Below are 15,710 nucleotides of genomic sequence, written 5' to 3' on the forward strand. Positions count from 1 at the left end.
TTAGATTTATAGAATATTATGAAAATAGTACATAGAATTTTTGGATACACAGTTTTCTCAAATGTTAACATCTTAGATAACTGTAGTGCAGCTATCAAAATCAGGAAATTATTGTCATTGATAAAATTCTAATCTATAGATCTTCAAATTTGGACTACTGTAATGATGTCCTTTCACATACTGGATCTCATTGCCATGCCTTCCTAGTCTTTCTTAATCTGGGATCCCTAAATCTATTATCTTTTGTGACCATGACACTTTTGAAGAGTACTAGCCAATTATTTTATAGAATTTTCCTCAGTTTGGGTTTGTTTGATGTTTTCTCATGATTAAATCCAGGTTTTGAATTCGAGGCAAGATTGTCAGAGAAGTGATATTGTATTTCCAGTACATCATATTGGGTGGCACATAATAGCAATTAATCCTCTTACTGAGGGCTTAACTTGAATCATTTGATTTAGGTTGTGTCAGCTAGGTTTCTTGGCTATTAAGTAACTATACTTTGTCCTTTGTAATTAGTGTTTTATTTATGACCTTTGACTATTGAATTTAAATAGAGTGTTTATTTGGCTTTTGGTTTGTTTTATCCTTTTTGTTCTTTTTTAATGGAATTTATAGTTGATCCACCTGAAGAATTAGGAGCTAGTATTTCTGTTACTTCAGATGAGCTAGAGAAATTACTCTACAAACCGCAAGATGGTGAATGGGGTCAGAAATCGAGAGATGAAGAATGTGAACGAATAATTAGTGGTATAGATCAACTTTTGAATCTCGGTAAGTTTTTTAGTGTATAAAGTTTAATGTTCAAGGTTTCTTTTCCACATAGTATTTAAAAATGTATCATAATTGTGGTTGTGTTTATTACTACAATTTCTATCTGTTACCTTTTGGTTAAGCGCAGCATAAAGTTAGCTGTAGCATACTTTATGAATGATTTATAGAAATCTCACTTAGAGGTCATGAGTTTATTGATAAAAACTCTTCTGTCTGCCCTGACAGATATAGCAGCAGCTTTTGCAGGTCCAGTTGATCTGTGTACGTACCCGAAGTACTGTACTGTAGTGGCTTACCCAACTGATCTTTATACAATTCGAATGAGACTTGTTAATCGATTTTACAGGTTAGTAGAAACCTACTTTAAAAACAGTTTGAAAAGATAACTTGGCCATACCAAGTAGAGTAAATAGAGGTAATGGTATTTGATGGTGATGGTGGAATGGGGACATTTTCTGTTCATTTTCTTTTCTTTTTTATTGTAATATCTTTTAAAATATTTGATTTTGGAAAGAGAGAGAGAAACATCGATTTCTTGTCCCACTTACTTCTGCATTCATTGGTTGATTCTTGTATGTGCCCTGACTGGGGATTGAACTGGCAACCTTGGCTATGGTGACGACGCTCTAAGCAAATAAGTTACCTGGCCTGGGCCCATTATTGTTTCTTGGTCCTATAAGACATTGTATTAGGTGCCTGTGTAGCTAGAACCCAAATAAGAAAAATGATTATATCTCATTCCTCAATCTTTAGTAGTCTATTTTTTTTTTTCCTCCATTGATATGAGTGAGAGGAAGAGAGGCATCAACTTGTTCCACTTAGTTTCATTTAGTTGTGCACTCATTGCTTGCTTCTCACATGTGCCCTAACTGGGGACGAAACCTATGACCTTGGCATGCTGGGACAATGCTCTATCTCTTGAACCATTTGGCCAGGGCAGTAGTCTATTTTTACAAAATATAATTTAATTAATAATTGGATAGCTTTTGAAATATTAATTCCCTAGAGTCATATACTTTTTTTATTTTTATTTTTAGAATCATATACTTTTTATCTGTGGCTTCTAGAGCACTGGTAATTATAAAGATTTCTACTGTCAATGATTTTTTAAGAGCAATTGATGATATCTTTTTTTTTTTTTTTTTTTTTTTTTTTTTTTTTATTAAGCTGGAAACGGGGAGAGACAGTCAGACAGACTCCCGCATGCGCCCGACCGGGATCCACCCAGCACGCCCACCAGGGGCGAAGCTCTGCCCACCAGGGGGCGACGCTCTGCCCCTCCGGGGCGTCGCTCTGCCACGACCAGAGCCACTCTAGCGCCTGGGGCAGAGGCCAAGGAGCCATCCCCAGCGCCCGGGCTATCTTTGCTCCAATGGAGCCTTGGCTGCGGGAGGGGAAGAGAGAGACAGAGAGGAAGGGGGGGGGTGGAGAAGCAAATGGGCGCTTCTCCTATGTGCCCTGGCCGGGAATCGAACCCGGGTCCCCCGCACGCCAGGCCGACACTCTACCGCTGAGCCAACCGGCCAGGGCGGTATCTTATTTTTTATAATTTAGATACTTTGAAGTATTATAATAACCTAATTTATGTCTGTGGTCAAATATGGAAATGTGCATTTGATCAGAAATCCTTTGTAATTCACAGGATTGATAGTGTTGAACACATTGTCTTCAGCGAGTTTCAGCAGCTTCAGATGTCCCCAGAGGCAATGTGAAAAAGGAGGGTTGCTCAGTTGGTTTTAGATGTGATGAAGTGATCTGTTAAGATTTTTGGTCCTCAAATGTATTCTCTGAAGTTCAGCATCCAGTGTAATTGCTTATGACTATGATTGTTGCCAGCATGAAGTTATTCATTATTACGTTGCAGTTACAGTTTAATTAATATATCATGCTGGCTTAATGTGCTGGATTATTTACTTGGTTTCTTTCTATTTTCTAATTGTCTTTTTATTTTGAAGGAGGCTATCTGCAGTGGTTTGGGAAGTCAGATACATAGAGCATAATGCCACAACATTTAATGAACCAGAGAGTGTAATTGCAAGATCAGCTAAGAAGATAACTGACCAACTTTTAAAATTTATCAAGTAAGTATTTTCCTATTGTTAATGATGCGGAGGAGTGGGTGACTTTACATATTGTGTTCTTACAACCATCCATGCTTAATTTTTGCTCTCTGAGTCTTACACCCATTTTAATGTGTTACTTTAAATGACATTTCTTTATATACTGTGATTGTAATGTCTGTAAAGAAGTAAGAAATTAATCTAAAATTTTCTACTTTTTAAAATCTTAAGAAAATGTTAGTGGACAGTTGCTATATATATTAAACACACACACACACACACATTATACATATATCTTTGCCTGTTTACCTTTGATTAACACTTTCTACTTATCTTTTTACTTAGCTGTGGTGTCCCAATGAATGCTAAGGAATTACCTTAGGTAAAATACTATTGACTTAGCTTTAGCACTTATTTGGGTTTATTAGTGTTTATATCAATGTCCTTTTTCTGTTTAGGATCTTATCCAGAATCACTAACATATTCATTGTTTTGTTTTCTTAATTTTCTTTAACCTGTTCCCCAGTCTTTCCTTTCTTTTATGACCTCATTTTCATTTTTATTTTGTGACAAGGACAGAGAGAGGGACAGATTGGGACAGACAGACAGGAAGGGAGAGATGAGAAGCATCAATTCTTTGTTGCGGCACCTTAGTTGTTCATTGATTGCTTTCTCATATGTGCCTTGACCGGGAGACTACAGCAGACAGAGTGACCCCTAGTGACCCCTTCCTCAAGCCAGTGACTTTGGGCTCAAGCTGAGACTTGCTCAAACCAGATGAGCCCGCGCTCCACCTGGCGACCTTGGGGTTTCGAACCTGGGTTCTCCGCGTCCCAGTCCAACACTCTATCCACTGCACCATCGCCTGGTTAGGATATGACCTCATTATTTTTGTTGGACAATTACTCTGTCATAGGTACTTAATTTAGCTTTGTTTCATGTTTTCTCATGATTAGATTGAGTTTTAATCTCTGGATTGTGTGATTGTGTGCTGTGAGAGTGTCTGTGCACCCATGAATATTCCACATCCTTCCCTGCATTAGGAAAGCAGGTTTTGAACTAGATGATGAAAATGGACTTGGAGATCAGGATCTGAGGTCTACCCTAATCTGTTCTAGTGAAAAGTCTGCGGGACTTTGGACACTCAGGCTGTAGCCTTTAAAATTAGTGAGTTCTGCTATATGTTTTGTTTTTTTTTTGTATTTTTCTGAAGCTGGAAATAGGGAGAGACAGTCAGACAGACTCCCGCATGCGCCCGACCGGGATCCACCTGGCATGCCCACCAGGGGCTACGCTCTGCCCACCAGGGGGCAATGCTCTGCCCCTCCGGGGCGTCGCTCCGTCGCGACCAGAGCAACTCCAGCGCCTGGGGCAGAGGCCAAGGAGCCATCCCCAGCGCCCGGGCCATCTTTGCTCCAATGGAGCCTCGCTGCGGGAGGGGGAGAGAGAGACAGAGAGGAAGGAGAGGGGCAGGGGTGGAGAAGCAGATGGGCGCTTCTCCTGTGTGCCCTGGCTGGGAATCGAACCCGGGACCTCTGCACGCCAGGCCGATGCTCTACCACTGAGCCAACTGGCCAGGGCCTGCTATATGGTTTTATATGCTTTTTTGCCATTGCAATATAAACTCTGTAAAAGAATAATATATTAGAGAAGATAATTTACAAATTGCCATAATTTTCAATATGTAGCGACAAATTGGGGAATAACTGATTGTAGTGTGCTCTCTTAACTTTCCTGGGTTAAATCAGTCCTATGTCTGGAGGACTTGGACTTCCTACTTCATTCCCAGAACTTTCTTTTCTTTTTGTTCAGGAAGATCATAGACCCATTTTCATCTCCTTTATGCCTGGATAGTTCTACTTTAGGATTCTTTCTATGTTTACAATGAGGTTAAGGTGTAATTTGCTTTAGTTACTACTTCCTTTTTTTAATGTCAAAAATCAACCATTTTATTGCTATTTACTGCACGAATATTACTAAGTGGTGATATTTAGAAAAACTCATCCTTGCATTCATCTGCTGAGGCCATATATATGTTATTTCTAAATTTCCAGCTAAATTTCCATACATAGTTAACTGAAAAGCAAACTTTCCATATTCTAAGATAGTCAATTGTTTTGGTAGAGGGTAAAAATCTGACATTTCTCTACTTGACAAGGTATGCATAGTTGAGTAACTGTTCTTATCTAACCTGTAGTTTAAATGTTTGGCAACAATAACAATGTCTGCATACTGTTAAAAAAATGAAAAATTGTTTTTCAGGAATCAAGACTGTACAGATATCTCAGAATTTTCTAACACTTCTGAAAATGATGAGCAAAATGCCAATGCTTTGGTATGAAGTTTGTCAGTTTTACAATGATTTTTGTCAATTTCAAATGGTAACTTGAAAATGAGTGAAGTAAAAAGTGTTGATTTGCCTGTATCAATTCTTGCTATATTCCAATGAACTTCTGAGAATAGGGCACTTGGCTAAAATATATTTTTTAATTATCTAGATAGTGATATAATTTGTTATAGTCAGTAATTGATATCAATATATCATATGTCTAAGTGAATATCTTTTTTAAATTATTTTTAAAATTTTTATGAAGTTAGAGGCATGGAGGCAGTCAGACAGACTCCCGCATGTGCCTGGACTGGGATCCACCGAGCATGCCCCCCAGGAAGTGATGCTCTGCCCATCTGGGGCGTTACTCCATTGTGGCTGGAGCCATTCTAGTGCCTGACACTGAGGCCATGGAGCCATCCTCAGCACCCAGGCCACCTTGTCTCCAATGGAGCCTTAGCTGCAGGAGGGGAAGAGAGAGATAGATAGACAGACAAGGGGAAAGGGTGGAAAAGCAGATGGGTGCTTCTCCTGTGTGCCCTGGCTGGGAATTAAGAGTGAACTATGTTCTCTTTCTAAAGTTTAGCTAGAGAAAGGTGTATTTAAAGAAGTACCTTGGAAATAATTTTTGTAAACCCAATATCTGAGAATTAGATTTAATTGTAATTAAAAATTAATGAACTTTACCATGTTCATAGTAACCTAAAATCCTTTACTCAGGTGGTCTTGAAGTGTAAGACAAATATTAATGATGTTGCCCTTCATACAGGATCAGGCTGTCAGTTATGGTTGCAGGGAAGATAGTCTTTAAAAAGTGTAGCATAAAAAAATAAAAACAGTATAGTGTAATTTCTACATAAACTTTTTTTTTTCTTCTCTTCTCTGTATTTTTCTGAAGCCGGAAACGGGGAGAGACAGACAGACTCCCGCATGCGCCCGACCGGGATCCACCCGGCACGCCCACCAGGGGGCGACGCTCTGCTCCTCCGGGGCGTCTCTCTGTTGCGACCAGAGCCACTCTAGCGCCTGGGGCAGAGGCCAAGGAGCCATCCCCAGCGCCCGGGCCATCTTTGCTCCAATGGAGCCTCGGCTGCGGGAGGGGAAGAGAGAGACAGAGAGGAAGGAGAGGGGGAGGAGTGGAGAAGCAGATGGGCGCTTCTCCTGTGTGCCCTGGCCAGGAATCGAACCCGGGACTTCTGCATGCCGGGCCGACGCTCTACCACTGAGCCAACCGGCCAGGGCCTCTATATAAACTTTTTTTATTGCTCATTGATTTTCATGCTAATTTATACTTGAATAAAAAAGTGTCTAGATTTAGGGAATAAGAAAATGAGAGTATGAAATACAGGAATTGTAGGAGATGCTGTGTTTCTGGGGTTTATCAATAGAGATAAAACACAAATTTAAAGCTGCTTTCTATAGCTATTTTTTGGAATTAATGCATGTTCTTAGGGAATGTAAAGGGTTATTAAGAATGGTTGGTTTGTCAGAGTCTGTGTGCCACAAAGATCTTCTGATACAGTCTTGTCTTTATAGCCCTGTATTTCATATACTTTTTAAATTAATACAATTATATTTCTAATGAGAATATTAACACTTAAGGTACTCTAATTTTTATTTCTAGGATGATAGTGATCTTCCTAGAACATCTTCTGGAAGAAGAGTAAGTTAATTTTCCCGATTGACCTTTGTTGTTTACTTATTCTTTATTTAAAATCTACCTAAGATTTAGGTGCCATTTTTGAAAAGTTATGTTGTTAATAGATATGGAATATTTTGTAAGAGAAAAGGGGGAGTCATCACTGAAGGGTGGACAGTTAGGTAGAGTTCAATGGAAGAGTTGGGATTTGAATTATGTTTTCAGAATGAGATCGAGTTTGAACAGTTGAGTTCGAACAGTCAAAAAGTAGAGGGTGGCGCTAACTGGCTGGTTCAGTGGATAAAGTGTTGATGTGGCACACCCAAAGTTGTGGGTTCGACCCTCTGGTCAAAGCACATACATGAAGCAATCAGTGAGTACACAACTAAATGGAACAACTAAGTGACACAATAAGTTGATGGCTTCTCTCTCTTCCTTTCACCCTCTTCCCCTTTCTCTCTCTCTCTCTCTTTCTCTCTCTCTCTCTCAAATCAATGGAAAAATTAAGAAAAAAAAGAAGTGGGGGATATTATGATCCAGGCTGAAAGAGTAGCAAAGTATGGTGTGTGGCTGAATGGTTAGGGCAGTGACCTATAGATGTTGAATGTGAATGAGCAAAGTGGCTGTGTCTGACTTATTTTGGGAGCAGATTATGGTGATAGTGAAAACCAAAGTTTTCATTTAAAGTAAATAACCAACTGCACAGCCAAAATAGAGAAATGGATTTTGAGGGATAAGAAGATAGTAAAGGAAGTGAGTTAGGGGTTCATTGTAAGAATCTAGGAGTAAAGAATGGGAACCTAGTCAAGGATGGTGTTTGCTTGGAATGGAGAGGAAGAAGATGAGACCTTGGATGGGAAAAGTCAGCTAGCAGTTGGTGACTGAACCTATTTTTAAAAATGAGGATTACGCCCTGGCTAGTTGGCTCAGCACTAGAGCATCAGCCCAGCGTGTGGAAGTCCCAGGTTCGATTCCCGGCCAGGGCACACAGGAGAAGCGTCCATCTGCTTTTCTACCCTTCCCTCTCTTTTCTTTCTCTTTCTTCCCCTCCCACAGCCAAGGCTCCATTGGAACAAAGTTGGCCCAGGCACTGAGGATGGCTCCATGGCCTCTGCCTCAGGTGCTAGAGTGGCTCTGGTTGAAATGGAGCAACGCCCCCTATGGACTTGCTGGTTGGATCCTGGTCGGGCACATGTGGGAGTCTGTCTCTCTGCCTTTCTGCTTTTCACTTCAGGAAAAAAAAATTATTAAAAATGAAGACTACTTGCAGGATGTATAGAAATAAATTTTGGATATTGGGTAGCTGAATTGTATCACCTACAAAACTCTTAAAGTTCTAATGTAATATGTTAATTAAAAGTTAAGGCTATTAATCTGAAAATGCCCCAAAATGTTAACATTTCTAATTTCATTCAAATGCTGCTTAGACATAAGCTTTTTGTAACAATTTTCGTAATATGCCTGCTCCAGATAACATTGAAAAATTAGACTTGAATTATTGCGGTCTGATTTGTCACTTTCATGTAATTCTCCCAAGTTTGGTACCTGTTTAGAAATTGTTTGCTATGGCTGTGTTAGCAAATTATAAATCTAGTGGCTTAAATAATAAAAGTATTATGTTACAATTCTGTAAATTAGAAGTTTTGACATGGGTCTCACTGATCTAACATCAGGGTATCAACATGACTGTGTTTCTTTCTGGAAACTCTATGGTAGAGTTTGTTTCCTTGTATTTTCCAGCTTCTAGAGGCTCATGGTCCCCTTCTTCCACCTTCAGGTCAACAGTGTACCTCTTCTGGACTCTGACTCTGAGCCTCTGCCTCCTCCTTGTAAGGACCCTATAATTTTATTAGGCCCATTCTGATAATCCAGGACAGTGTCCTCATCTCAGGGTCATACCTTCAGCACACCTTCAGTCACAGCTACAGATTACCTTTAACCATGAAAAGTGACATGGTCACAAGTTCTTGGGATTAGGATGTAGGCTTTTTTTTTTATAGTGAGAGGAGGGGAGGCAGAGACAGACTCCCACCTGTGCCCTGGCTGGGACTACCTGGCACACACACTAGGGGGCGATGCTCTGCCTATATGGGGCGTTGTTCCGTTGTAACCGGAGCCATTTTAGCACCTGAGGCGGAGGCCATGGAGCCATCCTCAGCGCCTGGGCCAACTTGTTTTAATTGAGCCTTGGCTGCAGGAGGGGAGAAGAAAAAGAGACGGAGAGAGAGACAGAAGCGAGAGGGGGAGGAGGGGTGGAGAAGCGTATGGGCGCTTCTCTCCTGTGTGCCCTACTGGGAATTGAACTCAGGACATCCACACGCTGGGCCGACTCTACTACTGAGCCAACAGGCCAGGGCCAGGATGTAGACATCTTTGAGTCATTGTTCTGCCTACCACATTGTCTAATGTGATATTTCAAATTTTGTGGACACAATTTTTTTATAAAGAATTTATTTATTGATTTTTAAAGACAGGATAGAGAGAGAGGCAGGGACAGGAGCAGGAAGCATCAACTCATAGCAGTTGCTTCTCATATGTGCTTGACCAGGCAAACTGGAGGGTTTGAACCAGTGACCTCAGCATTCCAGATCGATGCTTTAACCATTGTGCCACCACAGGTCAGACCACATTTTCTACAAGTGGGAAATAAGTGTTGGAATGAAAAGTGTTTCTAGAGTAACAGATGTGTAGTTATTGGATTTTTACAGAAAAATGATTTTTTTCCAAGTAGCTAGATCAAATACCATATATACTATAGTGTTACTTTTCCAACACTGAAAATATTTTAATATTATGAATATATTTTTAGGTCCATGATTGGAAAAAAAGGAGCAGCAAAGCAACCAACTATGTTGAAAGCAACTGGAAGAAACAGTGTAAGGAACTAGTGAACTTAATTTTTCAATGTGAAGATTCTGAACCATTTAGACAACCTGTTGATTTGGTTGAATATCCAGTAAGTTGCCATTGTTTCAGTGTTTGGGGCTTTTCTTATTTTGTGTATAGGAGATTGGGGTAGAGATTTGAAATTAAACTTTTAAAGGGTAAGATGACTAGGCTTCATGTTAGCTTTTTTTGTTAACTCTTGTTACATAATAATGGGAGACTTCTACTTGGTGCCTATTATCTAAGGAGGCCTATACAGGAAGACTATACTTTGGATTAAAAGTGTCTGTCTTCACTCCAGTAATAGGGAAATGGAAAATGACCTTTTTAGAAAAAAGATCATAAAGCACAAACATACTATAGAAAGCTCCTGGGAGCGTGGCCATGCCTTTTCCATTTTCCTCCTCATCTCCTCCACCCCCTCTAAGGCAAGTTACCTATGCCTTCCCTCTCCTGAGCTCCAAGGGCCTTTCTTTTGCTTCTGTACCTTGTTTCCTGAGCCTGCACAGCCCAGTTGGCTTACTTCTACTACCTTTGCAACTTTCCAAATAAACTCTTGAAATTTGGGGATAAAAACAACAAAATAAAACTAGTCCATGTCCTGCTACCAAGTATAACATTTTGGTTTATTTTTTACCTTGTATCTATGCCTGGGTCTTTTAAAGAAAATTATTGAGTCTTAAGTTCCTTCTAATTTTTTTTCTTTTCTGTAATTTTAAATATTTTAAAGATCTGATACATTTACAGTTCTAAAAGCAGGAATGAAATCTTTGAACTAATTATTGTTTTTAAAACCTAGGACTACAGAGACATTATAGATACTCCAATGGATTTTGGAACAGTGAGGGAAACTTTAGAAGCGGGAAATTATGACAGCCCTTTGGAATTTTGCAAAGACATCCGGTTGATATTTAGCAATGCAAAAGCATACACACCAAACAAAAGATCAAAGGTAACTTAAAAAGTGGTTTATAAGAAGAAAAAAATATCTGTGTAAATGTTACTTTCCTGCTGGCTGGTAGAGGTTGGAACATTAAACATAAGTGAGTAGAGCAAGACTACTATGGATTAATTGATTGAGAGAGGGAGACATTGATTTGCTGTTCTTATTTATTTTTCATTCCCTGATTCTTGTATGTTCTCTGACTAGGGATCAGTCCTATAGGTTGGGCCTATTGGGATGATACTTTCCTAACTGAGTTACCTGGTTAGAACCAAGACTGCTACTGGGAGAGGGACAGTTAAGGACAGACAGGAAGGGAGAGAGATGAGAAACATCAAATTTTCATTGTGGCACCTTAGTTGTTCATTGACTGCTTTCTCATGTGTGCTTGACCAGGGGGGGAGGTGTACAGCAGAGCAAGTGATTCCTTGCTCAAGCCAGCAACCTTGGGCTCAAGCCAGCGACCTTGGGCTTCAAGATAGCAACCTTGGGCTCAAGCCAGCAACCTTGGGCTTCAAGATAGTGACCTTTGGGCTTAAGCAAGCAACCTTTGGGCTTAAGCAAGCGATAATGGGGTCATGTCTATGATCCCATGCTCAATCCCATGCTCAAGCCAGTGAGCCAGTGCTCAAACTGGGCAAGCCTGTGCTCAGGCCAGCAACCTCGGGTTTTGAACCTTGGTCCTCTAGGTCTCAGTCCGACACCTTGTCCCACTGCAGCACCACCTGGTCAGGCACTGCTCATATTCTGCTTTTGCTATCTCACAACAATTGTGTTTCTTTCCTAAAGTTTTATAAACAAATGAGGATTGGTGGGAGCAAGTTTTATACATTTGATATGTAGAATGAGAAAAATCTATATTCTTACATATATGGCAATCTTAAAAACTAGGTTGAAAACTTATTGATAGAGCTGGAGGACTATTAAAAGTAAGAAAACGAAAATCTGATGGGGTAGGTAGGACTGCTAATATGAACTAATATATTTTGGATCCAGGAGGAAGCACATAAGCTTTCTGATTAATCATTTAAGAATACAAGTATGCCCTGGCCGGTTGGCTCAGTGGTAGAGCGTCGGCCTGGCGTGCAGAAGTCCCGGGTTCGATTCCCGGCCAGGGCACACAGGAGAAGCGCCCATCTGCTTCTCCACTCCACCCCCTCTCCTTCCTCTCTGTCTCTCTCTTCCCCTCCCGCAGCCGAGGCTCCATTGGAGCAAAGATGGCCCGGTTGCTGGGGATGGCTTCTTGGCCTCTGCCCCAGGCGCTGGAGTGGCTCTGGTCGCAACAGAGCGACGCCCGGAGGGGCAGAGCATCGCCCCCTGGTGGGCAGAACGTCGCCCCCTGGTGGGCGTGCCGGGTGGATCCCAGTCGGGCGCATGCGGGAGTCTGTCTGACTGTCTCTCCCTATTTCCAGCTTCAGAAAAATACAAAAAAAAAAAAGAATATAAGTATGGAGTACATTCCTGAATCTTTGTTAAAAGGGTAACTTTTCAAAACTTGCTAAAGCATAATACTCCAAAAGCACAACTACTGTCAGGGAGTTTTCACAAACATTACGAACTTGTGTGACCAAAGTGCTGGGTAATTTAAAAGAACAGTTATAATTTGAGAATATTTTAAAGTAAAGTGCTTGCTTGATATTATAGCACTTTCTCTATTATGAGTGACTCACTCCTAATCATTTTGTCTCAATTTTACTGTCCCCTCATTATATTATCAGACTCCTCCTGCATTATTCATTCTCAAATTTTGTCAAATATGAGAACTCTTTCATTGCATTTAATATCCACATTGCTGTTGGATCAGTTTAACATTCAAATCTAAATTTTTTCAAGCTTTGTTGTCATTATTCACCATTTGTGAGACTGTTTCTTTCCGTAAAGAAAATTAATTTCGCCTGACCTGTGGTGGTGCAGTGGATAACATGTTGACCTGGAATGTTGAGGTTGCTGGTTTGAAACCCTGGGCTTGCCTGGTCAACACACATATGGGAGTTGATGCTTCCTGCTCCTCACCACTTCCCTCTCTCTCTTTTCTCTCTAAAATGAATAAAATCTTAAAAAAATAATAAAATTTTATTCATGTCTTTTTAAAATTTTTTTAAAAATACATGTTTGAGGATTCATACCATGCAACTCACCATTTTAAAATGTAGAATTTAACAGTTTTTGGTATATTATGAAGTTTTTAAAATTGTAGTTAAATTTATAACATGAAATGTATAATTTTAACTATTTCAAGCCTACAATTCAGTGACATTGATTACATGCACAGTGTTGTTTTACCATCACTGCTGCCTATTTCCAAAGCTCTTTTATCACCCCAGATAGTAACTTTATAACCACCAAGCAAGAATTCTCCCTTTCTCTCAGTCTTTGGTAGCCTTTAATCTACTTGCCATCTCTATGAATTTTCTTATTTTAGATATTTTATATAAGTTAAATAATACAATTTGTCCTTCAGTAGTCTGATGTATTTCATAATTCCTTAGAAGTTTATTCATGTTATAGCATGTTATCAGAACTTTTTTTTTATGGCTGAGTAATTGTCCATTTTATGGATTGAGTATATGATATTTTGGTTATCCATTAATCTCTTGATGGACACTTGAATTATTTCTACTTTTTTGACTATTGTGATTAATGCTGCAGCGAATATTGCGATACAAATATCTAAGAGTTCTTGCCCTCAACTTCCTTGGGGTATACATCTAAGAGTGGAATTGCCAGTTCACTTGGTAATTGGATGTTTAGCTTTTTTAGAGACCACCAAACTGCATTTTATGATGGCTGCACCATTTTTGCATTCCCACTAGCAATGTATGAGGATTCCAGTTTCTCCACATCCTGGCCAACATTTGTTATTTTCTTTAGTTGTAACCATTCTAGTGAGTGTGAAGTATTATCTCATTGTGGTATTGATTTGCATTTCTCTTATGACTTATTACAAATTGTACCTGGGATTTATTTTAATCAGATATGGAAACGACTGCCATGAAGAAAGAAATTCCCTGGGCACAAGGAGGCATGACTCACCTGTAGGGTCATATTGGGATGGACCAGCCAGCAGAGGGGAGGAAAGGGAAGATTATAGTACTAAATTGATAGTATTGAGTTTTTCACAGGAAGGTAAGGCAGGGCAAAGTAAATAGCTTTGGATTGGCTAGCTTGAATATTTCCCATAGCTTTGGCCTACAGGGGTGGTTTCTGGATGTCTGGTTGCTGGCCCTGCGGTGATTTAGGATAGGGGGAATAGAATATTGGCTTGGTATGTGAGAGTTTGATAGAGAAGATAGTTAGGGATTTGAACTGAACTGATTGTTTTGTATATCAAAGACTTGCTTGTAAGAGATTCCTTGCTATCTCTAGGAATTAGCTAGCCATGGGAGGGGCAGTCTTTCCAGGATCAAGTTTCCAAATGCCCACAACATCAAGAATATACAGGAAGTAAGAAAATGTAGTTGATACACTAATGTTGAGTGTCTTTTCATGTGCTTATTGGATACTTTTATATCTTCTTTGGAGAAATAACCTATTGAAGTGCTTTGTCTATTTTCTAATTGGGTTTTTTCTTTTTGTTGTTGAGTTGTAGAAATTTGTTAATATATTCTAGATATTAAACCTTTGTCAAATGTTTTTAAAACATTTTTCTCTCATTCTGTAGTTTGTCTTTTTCACTTGTTCATAGTGTTTTATGATGTTTAAAAGTTTTCATTTTGATGAGGTCCAGTTAATCTATTTTTTTAATATCTTTTGCATTTGGTTTCATGTCTAAGAATCCATTGCCAAATCCAGTGTTATCAAGATTCACCCCTATATATATGCTATAAGAGTTTTGTGGTCTTTTCTTTTTAAGTTGTTGATCCATATTGAATTAATATTTGTATATGGTGTAAGATGGAAATACATTTTCCCCAGCACCATCTGTTGAAAAGACTATTTTCTTTTCATTGAATGAACTTGGCACCATTTTTGAAAATCAGTTTGGCCATAAATATATGGAATTATTTCTGAACTCAGTTCTGTTTCTTTAGTCTATATGTAAGTGTTTGTATGTCCATCTATTTGTCTATATGTCAGTACCACAGTGTTTATTTCCTGTTACTTTGTAGTAAGTTTTGAAATCAGGAAGTGTGAGTCCTCCCACTTTGTTCTTTTTTAAGATTTGTTTCCTCAGGATTCCTCCTTGCAATTCATTGTGAATTTAAGGAATAGCTTTTGCTGTTCTGAAAAAGTCCTTTGAGTTGTTGATAGAGATTGTATTGAATGTGTAGATTATTTTGTGCAGTCTTGACAGTGTTAAGTCTTGCTATTTCTTAACAGGGATGTCTTTCCATTTATTTAGGTCTAATTTCTTTCAGTAGTGTTTTGTAATTTTCAGTGATGACTTAATACCTCCTTGGTTACATTTATTCCCAGTTTATTGTTTTAGATGGTATTTGAAATGCAGTTGCTTTCGTAATTTATTTTTCTGATTGTTAATTGTTGGTGTACAGAAACATACATTATTCTTGTGTGTTGTTATTGTACCCTATAATTTTTCCCCCCATTTGTGAGAGAGAGAAAGAGAATGAGAGTGAACGAGGAAGGGAGGGAAAGGAAGAGAGAAAGAAGCATCAACTTATTCCATTTAGTTCCATTTAGTTGTTGTGTGTGCTCAGACCAGGGATAGAACCTGTGACCTTGGCATGCTGGGAAGAACCACCCAGCCAGGGCCTGTACCCTGTAATTTTGCTGTATTCATTTATTAGTGCTAATAACTTTATTGTGGAATCTTTGTCATTTTATATAGAATCATGTCATCTGTGAATAGAGATAGTTTTCTTCTACCATTCCAATTTGAATGATTTTTATTCCTTTTTCTTGTCTAATTGCTCTGGCTAGGATTTATTTTTTTTATTTTTTATTTTTTTTAATAAATTTTTATTAATGGTAATGGGATGACATTAATAAATCAGGGTACATATATTCAAAGAAAACATGTCTAGGTTATTTTGTCATCAAATTATGTTGCAAACCCCTCGCCCAAAGTCAGATTGTCCTCCATCACCCTCTATCTAGTTCTCTGTGCCCCTCCCCCTC

At 39.1% G+C, this 15,710-nt stretch overlaps 1 protein-coding gene across 5 annotated transcripts in view; it reads left to right on the forward strand.

Moving 5' to 3' along the window:
* BRWD1 (bromodomain and WD repeat domain containing 1) overlaps window positions 1-15,710 on the forward strand; it is a 152,577-nt gene that overhangs the window by 99,280 nt on the left and 37,587 nt on the right. For 4 of the 5 annotated variants that reach the window (XM_066259356.1, XM_066259357.1, XM_066259359.1 and 1 more), the window contains exons 30-36: window positions 619-774; window positions 1,000-1,120; window positions 2,730-2,855; window positions 5,097-5,169; window positions 6,788-6,826; window positions 9,612-9,758; window positions 10,488-10,640. In XM_066259356.1, coding sequence (XP_066115453.1) covers window positions 619-774; window positions 1,000-1,120; window positions 2,730-2,855; window positions 5,097-5,169; window positions 6,788-6,826; window positions 9,612-9,758; window positions 10,488-10,640 — 815 coding nt within the window. The remainder of the gene's footprint in view (window positions 1-618; window positions 775-999; window positions 1,121-2,729; window positions 2,856-5,096; window positions 5,170-6,787; window positions 6,827-9,611; window positions 9,759-10,487; window positions 10,641-15,710) is intronic. The other variant, XM_066259358.1, reaches the window with a different exon arrangement.

This window comes from Saccopteryx bilineata, chromosome 2, assembly GCF_036850765.1.
Source record: "Saccopteryx bilineata isolate mSacBil1 chromosome 2, mSacBil1_pri_phased_curated, whole genome shotgun sequence".
Taxonomy (NCBI): Eukaryota; Metazoa; Chordata; class Mammalia; order Chiroptera; family Emballonuridae; genus Saccopteryx; species Saccopteryx bilineata.